Source organism: Oncorhynchus mykiss, chromosome 11 (assembly GCF_057628025.1).
Source record: "Oncorhynchus mykiss isolate SJ-2025 chromosome 11, ASM5762802v1, whole genome shotgun sequence".
Classification (NCBI taxonomy): Eukaryota; Metazoa; Chordata; class Actinopteri; order Salmoniformes; family Salmonidae; genus Oncorhynchus; species Oncorhynchus mykiss.
The window spans coordinates 2,532,117-2,549,715 of record NC_143032.1 but is presented as its reverse complement, the minus strand read 5'-3'; the positions used below and the strand labels follow the sequence as shown (position 1 = coordinate 2,549,715).

The 17,599-nt window shown below is 45.9% G+C and overlaps 1 protein-coding gene across 2 annotated transcripts in view; it reads right to left on the bottom strand.

The window, feature by feature from the left end:
- plod2 (procollagen-lysine, 2-oxoglutarate 5-dioxygenase 2) overlaps nt 1–17,599 on the bottom strand; it is a 115,637-nt gene that overhangs the window by 71,466 nt on the left and 26,572 nt on the right. For both annotated transcript variants that reach the window (XM_036934661.2, XM_036934659.2), the window contains exons 2-3: nt 3,765–3,856; nt 1,393–1,529 (exon numbers count right to left, since the gene is read on the bottom strand). In XM_036934661.2, coding sequence (XP_036790556.2) covers nt 1,393–1,529; nt 3,765–3,856 — 229 coding nt within the window. The remainder of the gene's footprint in view (nt 1–1,392; nt 1,530–3,764; nt 3,857–17,599) is intronic.

Below are 17,599 nucleotides of genomic sequence, written 5' to 3'. Positions count from 1 at the left end.
GGCTCACAGCAGGAGGGGTTAGGATTTGTTTAAGGGACATCTGGGTCCAATATGGAGAAACTAGAAACCGTAACCTTTCAATGACCCCACAGCCTTAGTGGGCAGATTCTCTTCTTCTAGGAATCCAAGGCACTGAATATTCTAACACAAAGCACCAATGCATATTGCATACATGCATATAACATATGATGAGGAGTAAGATGAACATGGTCCAATTGACTGCTTTAGTTAACTCGTGATTTAGACATTTCAAATCAAATTTTATTTGTCACATGTTCCGTGAAACAACAATGCAGTTCAAGAAATACAGTGAACCTCTACGGGATTGGTGAACATTTCCCAGGACATAGACATATCTGATATGAGCAGAAAGCTTAAATTCTTGTTTATCGAACTTCACTATCCAATTTACAGTAGCTGTTACAGTGAAAGAACACCATGCTATTGTTTTTGAGGAGAGTGCACAGTTATGAACTTAAAAACGTATTAATAAACCAATTAGGCACATTTGGTCAGACTTGACACAACATTTTGAAAATATATAGAATGGTTCATTGGATCAGTCTAAAACCTTGCACATACCCTGCTGCCATCTAGTGGCCGAAATCGAAATTGTACCTAGATTCCTAGGTACAATTCCTAGTTACAAAATCTATATTGGCATTTCTCTTGCATTTCAAAGATGAAAAAAATTAAAATACGTATATTTTTTTCTTCGTATTATATTTGACCAGATCTAATGTGTTATATTCTCCTACACTAATTTCACATTCCCACACACATCAAAGTGTTTCCTTTCAAATGGTATCAAGAATATGCATATCCTTGCTTCAGATCCTGAGCTACAGGCAGGAAGATTTGGGTATGTCATTTTAGATGAAAGCTGAAAAAAAGGGTCTGATCCTTAAGAGGTGAGAATATTTACTAAATAAATACAATGAAATACAGGGGGTACAGGTAACCGAGTCAATGTGCAGGGATACAGGTTAGGTCATTTGTACATGTAGGTAGAGGTAAAGTGATTATACATAGATAATAAACAGCGAGTAGCAGCATTGTAAAAACAAAGGGGGGTGTTAATATAAATAGTGTCCGGGTAGACATTTTATTAATTGTTCAGCAGTTTTATGGCTTGGGGGTAGAAGCTGGTAAGGAGCCTTTTGGTCCTAGACTTGGTGCTCCGGTGCCACTTGCCGTGCGGCAGCAGAGAGAACAGTCTATGACTTGATTGATTAGAGTCTTAGACAATGTTTTGAGCCAACTGAGGACCTACATTTGAAGCATTTCAATCTTAAAGTAATACATTGGTAACTATTACATAAGTGAATTCTCTCTGCCCCTCGGAAGTGTGATGTACAGTCCAGGTCATCCTACGGTCGCCGATTCTCCTACCTGTCAACAGACAGCACCACCAGGTCTTCTTGGTCACTCAGTCCTTCCATGGCTTCCTTCAGTAGTCTCACCTTCTGTCCTCCTCCAATGGAGCGCCCCACATCCCCACCTCTCCACTCCTCTCCCATGCCCAGGACCTGTGGCAGAGAGACAGGGGACATGTCAGGGTCAGGGGTTAGAGATCAGGGGTTAGGGACCAATGCTCTTAGCACTGGCTGAGGACTGAGCCCTGGCTGAGGATGGGGACTGAGGCCTGAGGACTGAGGCCTAGCTGAGGATTGAGGACTGATACCTGACTGAAGACTGGTACCTGACTGAAGACTGAGGGCTGACTAAGGACTGACTGAGCCCTGACTGAGGACTGAGGCCTGGCTGAGGACTGAGGACTGAGGCCTGGCTGAGGACTGAGGCCTGGCTGAGGACTGAGGACTGAGGCCTGGCTGAGGTTTGAGGACTGATACCTGACTGAAGACTGAGGGCCGACTAAAGACTGACTGAGCCCTGACTGAGGACTGAGCACTGACTGAGGACTGAGCCCTGACTGAGGCCTGACTGAGGACTGAGCCCTGACTGAGGACTGAGCCCTGACGGAGAACTGAACCCTGACGGAGAACTGAGCCCTGACAGAGAACTGAGTTTGAATAACATTTATGTTATGCAAAGTCAGATTTAGTAAAGTTCGACAAGGGCTTTGCCCCAGGAATCCTCTGATGACAGCTAACAAGTTTCCCATAGCCTCAAGTCCATGGCTGGTTCCCCTGAAAGTTTATTACTTCTTATTTCATAGTTCAATCAGTTAATTATTTGAGGTTGAGATTGAGCAGGAGTAAAATAATTACAAGAATAAATATGTCATGTAGGTAATATCCTGTTTTGCATATCTAAAGAAAGGCACAATGCCTAATCAATGTGGTGGAACTAAACAAGAGAGACGGTGCACAGTAGAACTAAACGAGAGAGACGGTGCATGGTAGAACTAAATGAGAGAGAGACGGTGCATGGTAGAACTAAACGAGAGAGAGACGGTGCATGGTAGAACTAAACGAGAGAGATGGTGCATGGTAGAACTAAATGAGAGAGAGACGGTGCATGGTAGAACTAAATGAGAGAGAGACGGTGCATGGTAGAACTAAACGAGAGAGAGACGGTGCATGGTAGAACTAAATGAGAGAGAGACGGTGCATGGTAGAACTAAACGAGAGAGAGACGGTGCATGGTAGAACTAAATGAGAGAGAGACGGTGCATGGTAGAACTAAACGAGAGAGAGACGGTGCATGGTAGAACTAAACGAGAGAGATGGTGCATGGTAGAACTAAATGAGAGAGAGACGGTGCATGGTAGAACTAAACGAGAGAGACGGTGCATGGTAGAACTAAACGAGAGAGACAATGCATGGTAGAACTAAATGAGAGAGAGACGGTGCATGGTAGAACCAAATGAGAGAGACAATGCATGGTAGAACTAAATGAGAGAGACGGTGCATGGTAGAACTAAACGAGAGAGACGGTGCATGGTAGAACTAAACGAGAGAGACGGTGCATGGTAGAACTAAACGAGAGAGACGGTGCATGGTAGAACTAAACGAGAGAGACGGTGCATGGTAGAACTAAACGAGAGAGAGACGGTGCATGGTAGAACTAAATGAGAGAGACGGTGCGTGGTAGAACTAAATGAGAGAGATGGTACATGGTAGAACTAAATGAGAGAGAGACGGTGCATGGTAGAACTAAACGAGAGAGAGACGGTGCATGGTAGAACTAAACGAGAGAGAGACGGTGCATGGTAGAACTAAACGAGAGAGACAATGCATGGTAGAACTAAATGAGAGAGAGACGGTGCATGGTAGAACTAAACGAGAGAGGCGGTACATGGTAGAACTAAACGAGAGAGACGGTGCATGGTAGAACTAAACGAGAGAGACGGTGCATGGTAGAACTAAACGAGAGAGAGACGGTGCATGGTAGAACTAAATGAGAGAGACGGTGCGTGGTAGAACTAAATGAGAGAGATGGTACATGGTAGAACTAAATGAGAGAGAGACGGTGCATGGTAGAACTAAACGAGAGAGAGAGAGATGGTGCATGGTAGAACTAAATGAGAGAGAGACGGTGCATGGTAGAACTAAACGAGAGAGAGAGACGGTTCATGGTAGAACTAAACGAGAGAGAGAGACGGTTCACGGTAGAACTAAATGAGAGATGGTGCACGGTAGAACTAAATGAGAGAGAGACTGTGCATGGTAGAACTAAATGAGAGAGACGGTGCACGGTAGAACTTAACGAGAGAGAGAGACGGTGCATGGTAGAACTAAACGAGAGAGAGACTGTGCATGGTAGAACTAAACGAGAGTGAGACGGTGCATGGTCCTTACCTTGACAGTGTAGTTGAAATAGTCGGCTGACTGCATGAAGCGGCGATAACCATCAGTCTCCTGTGTGGCAACGGTGAGGACCAACAACTTCTCTGGAAAGGAAAGGAAAACAAAACATTAAACCAGATCAAGAAGTGTGTAATCATCATAATCATACAGGCAAATTAAACCAATAGACATTCATCACTTTTATTGGTCCTATGTCCGGCATGATGGCAGTTTACCCGATTGCAAGGAAGGCCTGCATTCTTACCACAGTGAAATGTTTGGATAAGGAAATAAAGGAACCATTTTATTGCTCCAAAGCCTGGCGTACATTTAAAGAAACAACTCGCACCAAAATATACATGTTATTTTATCCCTATAAAGTAGTGGGTATCCCGTTCCTCCCAGCATGACCCTAACCAACCCACAGACCGATGTCAACACATTGATGACTGCCTGGCTTAGCAGCACTAGGACACGTCTTAACATCGAACGGACAGATCAGCTACATACAACATGAGGAATTTGTATACTAAAGCATATTTCAGACAAGGTAATTTTATTATTGGGGTGATAGGAAGTACCCAGACCTCCAAGTTTCTGGAGCTCCAAGTACCCGGTCGCACTTACATTAGGCACATTTCCTCTGGGTGTGAGGGCTGAGGCTAGGGCTAGGGTTGAGGCTGCGACCAGAGATACCTCCAGTAAGAGAAGTCAACGCCACAGCCTCATGCGAAAACACATCAAACTGGGGGAAGAAGAAAGGAGGGGGAGGGAGGTAAGAGCTGAGCTCTGATTGTTTGAGGGAACAGTTCCTGAGAAGTGTCCCGAAAACATACCCTGGGTGGAAGGAGGGTGTATTCATTATAATGACAAATACTGCATTAATATCACTGTAGGGAAACACCTCCATCTAACTGATACCTCCATCTAACTGATACCTCCATCTAACTGATACATCCATCTAACTGTAGGAAACACCTCCATCTTACTGTAGGGAAATACCTCCATCTAACTGATACCTCCATCTAACTGATACCTCCATCTAACTGATACCTCCATCTAACTGTAGGAAACACCTCCATCTAACTGTAGGGAAATACCTCCATCTAACTGATACCTCCATCTAACTGATACCTCCATCTAACTGATACCTCCATCTAACAGATACCTCCATCTAACTGTAGGAAACACCTAAATCTAACTGATACCTCCATCTAACTGTAGGAAACACCTCCATCTAACTGTAGGAAACACCTCCATCTAACTGATACCTCCATCTAACTGATACCTCCATCTAACTGATACCTCCATCTAACTGTAGGGAAATACCTCCATCTAACTGATACCTCCATCGAACTGTAGGGAAATACCTCCATCTAACTGATACCTCCATCTAACTGTAGGGAAATACCTCCATCTAACTGTAGGGAAATACCTCCATCTAACTGTAGGGAAATACCCCCATCTAACTGTAGGGAAATACCTCCATCTAACTGACACCTCCATCTAACTGTAGGGAAATACCTCCATCTAACTGTAGAAAACACCTCCATTTAACTGACACCTCCATCTAACTGTAGGGAAATACCTCCAACTAACTGTAGGAAACACCTCCATCTTACTGATAACCTCCATCTAACTGTAGGGAAATACCTCCATCTAACTGTAAGGAAATACATCCATCTAACTGTAGCGAAATACCTCCATCTAACTTATACCTCCATCTAACTGTAGGGAAATACCTCCATCTAACTGACACCTCCATCTAACTGATACCTCTATCTAACTGATACCGCCATCTAACTGTAGGGAAATGCCTCCATCTAACTGCTACCTCCATCTAACTGATACCTCCATCTAACTGTAGGAAACACCTCCATCGAACTGTAGGAAAATACCTCCATCTAACTGATACCTACATCGAACTGTAGGGAAATATCTCCATCTGCCTGTAGGGAAATACCTCCATCTAACTGATACCTCCATCTAACTGTAGGGAAATACCTCCATCTAACTGATACCTCCATCTAACTGTAGGGAAATATCTCCATCTGCCTGTAGGGAAATACCTCCATCTAACTGATACCTCCATCTAACTGTAGGGAAATACCTCCATCTAACTGACACCTCCATCTAACTGTAGGGAAATACCTCCATCTAACTGTAGAAACCACCTCCATTTAACTGACACCTCCATCTAACTGATACCTCTATCTAACTGATACCTCCATCTAACTGTAGGGAAATACCTCCAACTAACTGTAGGAAACACCTCCATCTTACTGATACCTCCATTTAACTGTAGGGAAATACCTCCATCTAACTGTAAGGAAATACATCCATCTAACTGTAGGGAAATACCTCCATCTAACTGATACCTCCATCTAACTGTAGGGAAATACCTCCATCTAACTGACACCTCCATCTAACTGATACCTCTATCTAACTGATACCTCCATCTAACGCTAGGGAAATGCCTCCATCTAACTGATACCTCCATCTAACTGTCACCTCCATCTAACTGTAGGGAAATACCTCCATCTAACTGACACCTCCATCTAACTGTAGGGAAATACCTCCATCTAACTGTAGGCAAATACCTCCATCTAACTGACACCTCCATCTAACTGTAGGGAAATACCTCCATCTAACTGTAGAAAACACCTCCATTTAACTGACACCTCCATCTAACTGATACCTCTATCTAACTGATACCTCCATCTAACTGTAGGGAAATACCTCCATCTAACTGTAGGGAAATACCTCCATCTAACTGATACCTCCATCTAACTGTAGGGAAATACCTCCATCTAACTGTAGGGAAATACCTCCATCTAACTGATACCTCCATCTAACTGTAGGGAAATACCTCGATCTAACTGACACCTCCATCTAACTGATACCTCTATCTAACTGATACCTCCATCTAACGCTAGGGAAATGCCTCCATCTAACTGTAGGGAAATACCTCCATCTAAGCTCAATTGTTTCCACCACAGGAAGTGTGTTGCACAAATTTCTAAAACACACTAATGGTAACCTCACTGGGTAACATTTTGATTACAGGAAGTAGACATCTATTGCTAGGTTTTGTAAAACCACAGTAAGTCAAGCTCTTATTGGACAAGCAACAAACTAACCACACATGGAAACCATGTGTTTGATGTTGTTGATACCTTTTCACTTGTTCGCCTCTAGCCATTGCCACGTGCCCAACCTCCTCAATTAAAGTGCCATCGACATCCTGTTTAGTGGAGGTAGGACTGCATGCATTGTACGATGCTGCATGTGCCTCTAAGCATTATGGGTTGTGCACATTATTTTGTTTAAGGTGGAAAAGGGTCGTTTCAGTTTTGAACATCAATTTGTCAAACGTTTTTAGTATCTGTTCATCAGGATCCATTATACCTCATAGCAAAAACAAACTGCTTAACATGAATTTAGAAATATGATTGTCTTTCTTCAAACATGCATATAAAATAGTGTCAAAGTATCAAAGTAAAAACTTTTTATTTTACCCACAATTCTCTCAAAACCGAACCACATGGCAAGACGTTGCAAAATGGTAAAATTCTTAAGTTGAGAGTAAATATTACGAATATTTAGTAAATACAACACATTTTATTTACATTTGATGATTTTTAAACACATAAAAATGAAGTAAGGTAGTAAAATATTGAAGTTAAATCAGAAACCTGCATTTTTGTGAAAATCTGAGATGTTTTGGGATAATACTGAGTAAGCCAATTAATATTTTTTTTTATAGTGAAGGAATAAAATGTAGCACTGGTAATAGGGGTCACACGTTTTAAACGTTTTGGGACACTACATTGTCTCTGGGGTAATGGCCGTGACAGTCACAAATCTGCACTCAGTTTTTTTCTCACCTCGGAAACAGACACAGCGAAGCCTAAACAAATATCATATATGGGGGATTTTTGGGGAGCGCTGGTGGTCCCGAATTAAACAATTCCAGGTTGCACAGCAAAATATTTAGGAGCATTTGGGATCCCTGGATCTAGTTCACAAGGAACAAAGTTCCTACCCACTTCCTGTGTCTATCTCAATCTGCCATGTTGGCTTAATAACTGCACTGTTAGTTTAGCTGGCTAATACCCTCCAGGAAATACCAGACAGACCAAAGGGCAGCCAGTAAAACAAACTGAAAGACATCTATATGGTTGAATAGCACCACTCCATGTGGATTCAGTCTTCAGCACCACTCCATGTGGATTCAGTCTTCAGCACCACTCCATGTGGATTCAGTTCTTCAGCACCACTCAGATTCAGTCTTCAGCACCACTCCATGTGGATTCAGTCTTCAGCACCACTCCATGTAGATTCAGTCTTCAGCCCCACTCCATGTGGATTCAGTCTTCAGCACCACTCCATGTGGATTCAGTCTTCAGCCCCAGTCCATGTGGATTCAGTCTTCAGCCCCACTCCATGTGGATTCAGTCTTCAGCACCACTCCATGTGGATTCAGTCTTCAGCCCCAGTCCATGTGGATTCAGTCTTCAGCCCCACTCCATGTGGATTCAGTCTTCAGCACCACTGAGATTCAGTCTTCAGCACCACTCCATGTGGATTCAGTCTTCAGCACCACTCCATGTAGATTCAGTCTTCAGCACCACTCCACGTGGATTCAGTCTTCAGCACCACTCCATGTAGATTCAGTCTTCAGCACCATTCCATGTGGATTCAGTATTCAGTTCCTGGGAATGCAAACTCAGTTTTCAGCACTCTCCATATGCTCTGAAATATTAAAGTGATAATGGAATCTCGTCCTGCCCTCCCAAAGCTCCATCACAGCCTCATTTGTGTTAATTTCCCTCTATTTCCTGTCAGTATTACTCAGCCATTCCCTCACCCTGGTCTAGTCTGGTTTGCCCTGCAGTGGGGCTGTGACCATTCAAATGGCACTTCCAGCTCTGCTCTAACACATGCAGGTCCATAACGGGATGAAGATCTGTCTCCCCATAACTAAGCCAGGTGACAGCTAGACAGACAGTCAGCGAGTCAGCCAGTTAGCCAGGCAATCAACCAGCTGTCTAGTCTGCTGTCTGGTCTGCTGTCTGGTCTGCTGTCTGGCTATCTGGTCTGCTGTCTGGCTATCTGGTCTGCTGTCTGGCTGTCTGGTCTGCTGTCTGGTCTGCTGTCTGGTCTGCTGTCTGGTCTCCTGTCTGGTCTCCTGTCTGGCTGTCTGGTCTGCTGTCTGGCTGTCTAGTCTGCTGTCTGGCTGTCTAGTCTGCTGTCTGGCTGTCTAGTCTGTTGTCTGGCTGTCTAGTCTGTTCATGTCCTGGCTAGATAAATTAAGGAGAGTTGGGGGATGGAGTGACAGGGGAGTTGGGGGATGGAGTGACGGGGGAGTTGAGGGGATGGAGTGACGGGGGAGTTGAGGGGATGGAGTGACGGGGGAGTTGGGGGATGGAGTGACGGGGGAGTTGGAGGGATGGAGTGACGGGGGAGTTGGGGGGTGGAGTGACGGGTTGGAGTGACGGGGGAGTTGGGGGATGGAGTGACGGGGGAGTTGGGGGATGGAGTGATGGGGGAGTTGGGGAATGGAGTGACGGGGGAGTTGGAGGGATGGAGTGACGGGGGAGTTGGGGGAGTTGGGGGATGGAGTGACGGGGGAGTTGGAGGGATGGAGTGACGGGGGAGTTGCGGGATGGAGTGATGGGGGAGTTGGGGGATGGAGTGACAGGGGAGTTGGGGGATGGAGTGACGGGGGAGTTGGGGGATGGAGTGAGGGGGGAGTTGGGGGATGGAGTGACGGGGGAGTTGGGGGATGGAGTGACGGGGAGTTGGAGGGATGGAGTGATGGGGGAGTTGGGGGATGGAGTGACGGGGGAGTTGGGGGATGGAGTGACGGGGGAGTTGGAGGGATGGAGTGATGGGGGAGTTGGGGGATGGAGTGACGGGGGAGTTGTAGGGATGGAGTGATGGGGGAGTTGGGGGATGGAGTGACGGGGGAGTTGGAGGGATGGGAGTTGGGGGATGGAGTGACGTGGGAGTTGGGGGAGTTGGAGGGATGGAGTGATGGTGGAGTTGGGGGATGGAGTGATGGGGAGAGGGGAATGGAGTGATGGGGGAGTTGGGGGATGGAGTGATGGGGGAGTTGGGGGATGGAGTGTCGGGGGAGTTGGGGGATGGAGTGTCAGGGGAGTTGGGGGATGGAGTGTCGGGGGAGTTGGGGGATGGAGTGACGGGGGAGTTGGGAGATGGAGTGTCGGGGGAGTTGGGGGATGGAGTGATGGGGGAGTTGGGGGATGGAGTGTCGGGGGAGTTGGGGGATGGAGTGATGGGGGAGTTGGGGGATGGAGTGACGGGGGAGTTGGGGGATGGAGTGTCGGGGGAGTTGGGGGATGGAGTGATGGGGGAGTTGGGGGATGGAGTGTCGGGGGAGTTGGGGGATGGAGTGATGGGGGAGTTGGGGGATGGAGTGTCGGGGGAGTTGGGGGATAGAGTGACGGGGGAGTTGGGGGAGAGGGGAATGGAGAGAGAGGAGGGGGAGAGTGGGATTTTTCCCACATCTGGGAAAGTCATTAGCAATCAGTGTGAGAGAACAGCTGCTTTGACTTTAAAACGAGAGTTCCTACATGTTCTGTTTTTCACTGTATCCCAGAGGTACAGTAGAGTCCTGGTCACGGTACTGCAGTTTCATATTCCACATTACCAACACGGTAGTACCACTTACTCCTTTCAGAGACACAACTATCAATCATATTGGGAGGTTTTATCTATGTTGGTATGTCTTGTTGTACACCTGGGGGAAGAAGGCATGGGAATCACACTGCATCAGTAGTCCATCAATAACAAGACCCCTGTCTGTCTGTAAAGACCCCTGTCTGTCTGTATAGACCCCTGTCTGTCTGTATAGACCCCTGTCTGTCTGTCTGTAAAGACCCCTGTCTGCCTGTAAAGACCCCATGTCTGTCTGTATAGACCCCTGCCTGTCTGTATAGACCACTGTCTGCCTGTAAAGACCCCTGTCTGTCTGTATAGACCCCTGTCTGCCTGTAAAGACCCCATGTCTGTCTGTATAGACCCCTGTCTGTCTGTATAGACCCCTGTCTGCCTGTAAAGACCCCTGTCTGTCTGTATAGACCCCTGTCTGTCTGTATAGACCCCTGTCTGTCTGTATAGACCTCTGTCTGCCTGTAAAGAGCCAATGTCTGTCTGTATAGACCCCTGTCTGTCTGTATAGACCCCTGTCTGCCTGTAAAGACCCCCTGTCTGTCTGTATAGACCCCTGTCTGTCTGTATAGACCCCTGTCTGTCTGTATAGACCCCTGTCTGCCTGTATAGACCCCATGTCTGTCTGTAAAGACGCCCTGTCTGTCAACACACTGCCAACTGCTATTATTATCAGAGGGAAAGGAAACAGGGGGAATTCCTGTCTGTCTGAACATTCACTGTAATCCATAAAACAGAACCTAGATCTAGACAAAGGTCGTATTTTTACTAAGAGGTGTCTTTATGGGCAGCGTGGAGCGCCCCATTATCCTGGCTCCCTTCGTGGCTCCACAGAGGCACGGCAGAGAGAGTGCGTTTCACTGTTTAACAGGGAAGGTGACATCATCATCCTCCTCCCAGTGGAGGAAGGGATCCCTGGACAGGATCAGTCTGGATATTCCCCCCCCATTTACACAATGGTCTGATCTGGTGTGTGCCATGGGGGTTTGGGGTACTCCACTCTCCAAGACAAAACAACACGGTGTGTGTGATATGACACCCTGTGGACCAGAGCCCTCATAAACCCTGGTCTAAAAGTAGTTCACTATATAGGGAATAGGGTTCTATAGGGCCCTGGTCTAAAGTAGTGCACTATATAGGGAATATGGTGCCATAGGGCCCTGGTCTAAAGTAGTGCACTATATATAGGGAATAGGGTTCTATAGGGCCCTGGTCTAAAGTAGTGCACTATATATAGGGAATAGGGTTCTATAGAGCCCTGGTCTAAAGTTGTACACTATATAGGGAATAGGGTTCTATAGGGCCCTGGTCTAAAGTAGTTCACTATATAGGGAATAGGGTTCTATAGGGCCCTGGTCTAAAGTAGTGCACTATATATTGTGAATAGGGTTCTATAGAGCCCTGGTCTAAAGTAGTGCACTATATAGGGAAAAGGGTTCCACAGGGCTCTGGTCTAAAGTAGTGCACTATATAGGGAATAGGGTTCTATAGGGCCCTGGTCTAAAGTAGTGCACTATATAGGGAATAGGGTTCTATAGGGCCCTGGTCTAAAGTAGTGCACTATATAGGGAATAGGGTACCAACCCAGGACTCTGAATTGCAAGACTAAATCACTGTGACCTGGGTTTGACCACCCCCCCCTCTCTCTCACCATGCCATAAACCAGTCAGCCACAGAATGCATTCCAACAAGCACACCGACTGGGTAAGTATCCTACATACACCCCAGGGCCCAGACACACACCACCTCTATTCCTCCCAGATAACAGCGACAACTTCTACTTTCTACGCTAGTGGAGCTTCACACCCCAAGAGTAGGGAGTACAAGTGTCTCTGCAATCTGGGAGGAATAGAGTTGGTTTGTGTATCTGGTCCATCAATGGAGGTTTCTTGCCTCAAATCTCATTCGGAGCGACCCCTCTAAGCAAACACACGACAGACAGTCAGCCAGCCAGGCAGAAAGCCAGGGGGGTGGATCAACGACTGTAGATAGGAGGACAGAGGTCTAGGCCCTTGACTCGACAGAGCTGGCTAAAGCCCATATGCATGGAGAGGACGCATTAAAACACTCCCAAAGACACCCTGTAATAGACTTCCTGGTTTTAAAACACTCCCAAAGACACCCTGTAATAGACTTCCTGGTTTTAAAACACTCCCAAAGACACCCTGTAATAGACTTCCTGGTTTTAAAACACTCCCAAAGACACCCTGTAATAGACTTCCTGGTAAATCCAGGAGAACAGAAGCATAGAGAGCTAACATCACTACCCAACAACTCTGGAATTTCCACTAACTTCTGGGAATCTCTGTCTAATTCCTCCCATGGTTTTATGACTTCAGCCTTGGCATCACCGAAACGTGGCAGATGTGGTGAATGACTTGTTCCTCAGTCTACAGGTTAGAATGTAGTAGGGTCTAGCAGGATATCCCTGTTTAATAGATGACTAGCAGGATATCTCTGTTTAATAGATGACTAGCAGGATATCCCTGTTTAATAGATGACTAGCAGGATATCCCTGTTTAATAGATGACTAGCAGGATATCCCTGTTTAATAGATGACTAGTAGGATATCCCTGTTTAATAGATGACTAGCAGGATATCCCTGTTTAATAGATAACTAGCAGGATATCCCTGTTTAATAGATGACTAGTAGGATATCCCTGTTTAATAGATGACTAGCAGGATATCCCTGTTTAATAGATGACTAGCAGGATATCCCTGTTTAGCTGAACATTTCAGAGACCTCAATCTAAAGTCATCAGAGTTGACTTCTCTGTGAAGGAAAACTAACACAGAGGTGCTTGATTATACCATCCACTGTGTTTTACTGTTTGTCTGTTCGTCTGTCTGTCGAGTAGAAGAGAGACAAAGACCAAGGAGAGATAAAGAGAGATGGAGGGAGAGAAAGAGAGAGTTTTAAACATGAGCAATTTTGTAGGATGAGTGTCTGGTCCAAGTCAGACAGAGCAAACAGGGGAGAATGTCAGTAGGAAGGAACAGCCCACAGAAGGAGAGGTATGCAGCGCTCCCCTCTCAAACCGGCTGGACTCAGACAGACAACACTGGTCTGCTGTAAACTCTTCCTGTAAGAAGGGCCTCCCGCGCCAAATGTTCCCCTGTAGCAAACAGGACAGAGCCGTCTAGGTACACTTTTACACTTCAATGAGCAAGAGCCTTGACTCGCTGGCTGGGCTCCTGCTAAAGTAAGCACTCCTTACAACAGGGTTGCCTGTCTCAGTCTCAGCCTCTGCCCAGACATCCTGCATTTGATTTGGGAATCAGAATGACATTAGTATCTTTAGTGCTCGGTATTCTTGGCTAACTGACTCAAACAGACTTGTATAACTACACGCGGTTTGGTATCCGCCAAGTCAACAAGCTCTGTCCCCGCTAGAATCACCCAATGTATGTAGTGTCTGCCTGGCCAAGACAAGCTCAGTGGCCGTGGGATGCTCAGGCTGCATCCCCTATGGTACCCTATTCCCTTTATAGGGCACTACGACCATATGGCTCTGGTTAAAAGTAGGGCACTACGACCATATGGCTCTGGTTAAAAGTAGGGCACTACGACCATATGGCTCTGGTTAAAAGTAGGGCACTACGACCATATGGCTCTGGTTAAAAGTAGGGCACTACGACTATATGGCTCTGGTTAAAAGTAGGGCACTACGACTATATGGCTCTGGTTAAAAGTAGGGCACTACGACTATATAGCTCTGGTTAAAAGTAGGGCACTACGACCATATGGCTCTGGTTAAAAGTAGGGCACTACGACCATATGGCTCTGGTTAAAAGTAGGGCACTACGACCATATGGCTCTGGTTAAAAGTAGGGCACTACGACTATATGGCTCTGTTTAAAAGTAGGGCACTACGACCATATGGCTCTGGTTAAAAGTAGGGCACTACGACCATATGGCTCTGGTTAAAAGTAGGGCACTACGACCATATGGCTCTGGTTAAAAGTAGGGCACTACGACCATATGGCTCTGGTTAAAAGTAGGGCACTACGACTATATGGCTCTGGTTAAAAGTAGGGCACTACGACTATATGGCTCTGGTTAAAAGTAGGGCACTACGACTATATAGCTCTGGTTAAAAGTAGGGCACTACGACCATATGGCTCTGGTTAAAAGTAGGGCACTACGACCATATGGCTCTGGTTAAAAGTAGGGCACTACGACCATATGGCTCTGGTTAAAAGTAGGGCACTACGACTATATGGCTCTGTTTAAAAGTAGGGCACTACGACCATATGGCTCTGGTTAAAAGTAGGGCACTACGACCATATGGCTCTGGTTAAAAGTAGGGCACTACTACCATATGGCTCTGGTTAAAAGTAGGGCACTACGACTATATGGCTCTGTTTAAAAGTAGGGCACTACGACCATATGGCTCTGGTTAAAAGTAGGGCACTACGACTATATGGCTCTGGTTAAAAGTAGGGCACTACGACCATATGGCTCTGGTTAAAAGTAGGGCACTACGACTATATGGCTCTGGTTAAAAGTAGGGCACTACGACCATATGGCTCTGGTTAAAAGTAGGGCACCATAGGGGAATAGAGTGCCATTTGAGATGTAGCATCAGCCTGCTTTCAGGCCTTCCATCTGGCAGGCTGAATCTTTCCATCTGGGAGGCTGAATCTTTCCATCTGTGAGGGTGAATCCTTCCATCTGGCAGGGTGAATCATTCCATCTGGCAGGGTGAATCCTTCCATCTGGCAGGGTGAATCCTCCCACCAGGCAGGGTGAATCCTTCCATCTGGCAGGGTGAATCATTCCATCTGGCAGGGTGAATCCTTCCATCTGGCAGGGTGAATCCTCCCACCAGGCAGGGTGAATCATTCCATCTGGCAGTCTGAGATAGTGCAGGTGGAGTACAGATTGATACACAGCTCTTACTGGAGCCTGACCTCCAAAAGGATATATAATCTGATGTACTCTGTACATGTCTTCTTGTGGATCATGGTACCGGGAGATGCAGCCCACTGACTGGCACACGGAGAGAGAGTGAGTACCATCAATACCACGGATTCAGTTGATCAGGGGACGAGAAGTGAAAAACGTTGGTAGGGCTCTTTTCCCTAACCCATTTGAGGAGGGTTTACCAAAGTCTCTGTTCTTGAAGTAATCCAATTTTAATATAGAGTCTTCAGTCTCATAGAACAGCACACACATACACACACACACACACACACACACACACACACACACACACACACACACACACACACACACACACACACACACACACACACACGCTCTCCCTCTCTCCCCTTCCCCCTCCCTCCTTAGTCAGTCAGACCCAGTAGCAGTGAATGGGTAAAAATCACTGGGAAAGCCAGAAAAATATATATTTGTTTGATAAACATTACGTTGTTTAGCTGTATAACCTGTTAGTTAATATGCCATGTGACCGTAATATATATAATATATAAAGGCAGAGGCAATAAGAAGACACAGTTGGCAGAGTAAATGATTTGTTTCATCACAAAACCGGAGAGCAAAATCTGTCCTGTGAAAAGTCCACGGAGCACATTACAGTTATCTGACATGGGGTCACGCCAGTTTACTAAAACAGCTAGAGAACCACTGAGTTACCTCAACTCAGCACCAAGACAACAGGAGTACTGCCTCCACTAGTTCAGCATCATTTCAACGTAAACTTTTAAAGCCTCATCAAATCAACTATGTGTGACTATATACAGGGTCAGTACCATATTAACAATGTACAGGGATACTGGAGTGATGGAGGTAGATATGTATAGGGGGAAGGTGACTATATACAGGGTCAGTACCATATTAACAATGTACAGGGATACTGGAGTGATGGAGGTAGATATGTATAGGGGGAAGGTGACTATATACAGGGTCAGTACCATATTAACAATGTACAGGGATACTGGAGTGATGGAGGTAGATATGTATAGGGGGAAGGAGACAGAGATACTGGAGTGATGGAGGTAGATATGTATAGGGGTAAGGTGACTATATACAGGGTCAGTACCATATTAACAATGTACAGGGATACTGGAGTGATGGAGGTAGATATGTATAGGGGGAAGGTGACTATATACAGGGTCAGTACCATATTAACAATGTACAGGGATACTGGAGTGATGGAGGTAGATATGTATAGGGGGAAGGAGACAGGGATACTGGAGTGATGGAGGTAGATATGTATAGGGGTAAGATGACTATATACAGGGTCAGTACCATATTAACAATGTACAGGGATACTGGAGTGATGGAGGTAGATATGTATAGGGGGAAGGTGACTATATACAGGGTCAGTACCATATTAACAATGTACAGGGATACTGGAGTGATGGAGGTAGATATGTATAGGGGGAAGGTGACTATATACAGGGTCAGTACCATATTAACAATGTACAGGGATACTGGAGTGATGGAGGTAGATATGTATAGGGGTAAGGTGATACTGGAGTGATGGAGGTAGATATGTATAGGAGACAGGGATACTGGAGTGATGGAGGTAGATATGTATAGGGGGAAGGGGATACTGGAGTGATGGAGGTAGATATGTATAGGAGACAGGGATACTGTAGTGATGGAGGTAGATATGTATAGGGGGAAGGGGATACTGGAGTGATGGAGGTAGATATGTATAGGAGACAGGGATACTGGAGTGATGGAGGTAGATATGTATAGGGGGAAGGGGATACTGGAGTGATGGAGGTAGATATGTATAGGAGACAGGGATTCTGGAGTGATGGAGGTAGACATGTATAGGAGGAAGGAGACAGGGATTCTGGAGTGATGGAGGTAGACATGTATAGGAGACAGGGATACTGGAGTGATGGAGGTAGATATGTATAGGGGGAAGGAGACAGGGATTCTGGAGTGATGGAAGTAGATATGTATAGGGGGAAGGGGATACTGGAGTGATGGAGGTAGATATGTATAGGAGACAGGGATACTGGAGTGATGGAGGTAGATATGTATAGGGGGAAGGGGATACTGGAGTGATGGAGGTAGATATGTATAGGAGACAGGGATTCTGGAGTGATGGAGGTAGATATGTATAGGAGACAGGGATACTGGAGTGATGGAGGTAGATATGTATAGGGGGAAGGAGACAGGGATTCTGGAGTGATGGAGGTAGATATGTATAGGAGACAGGGATTCT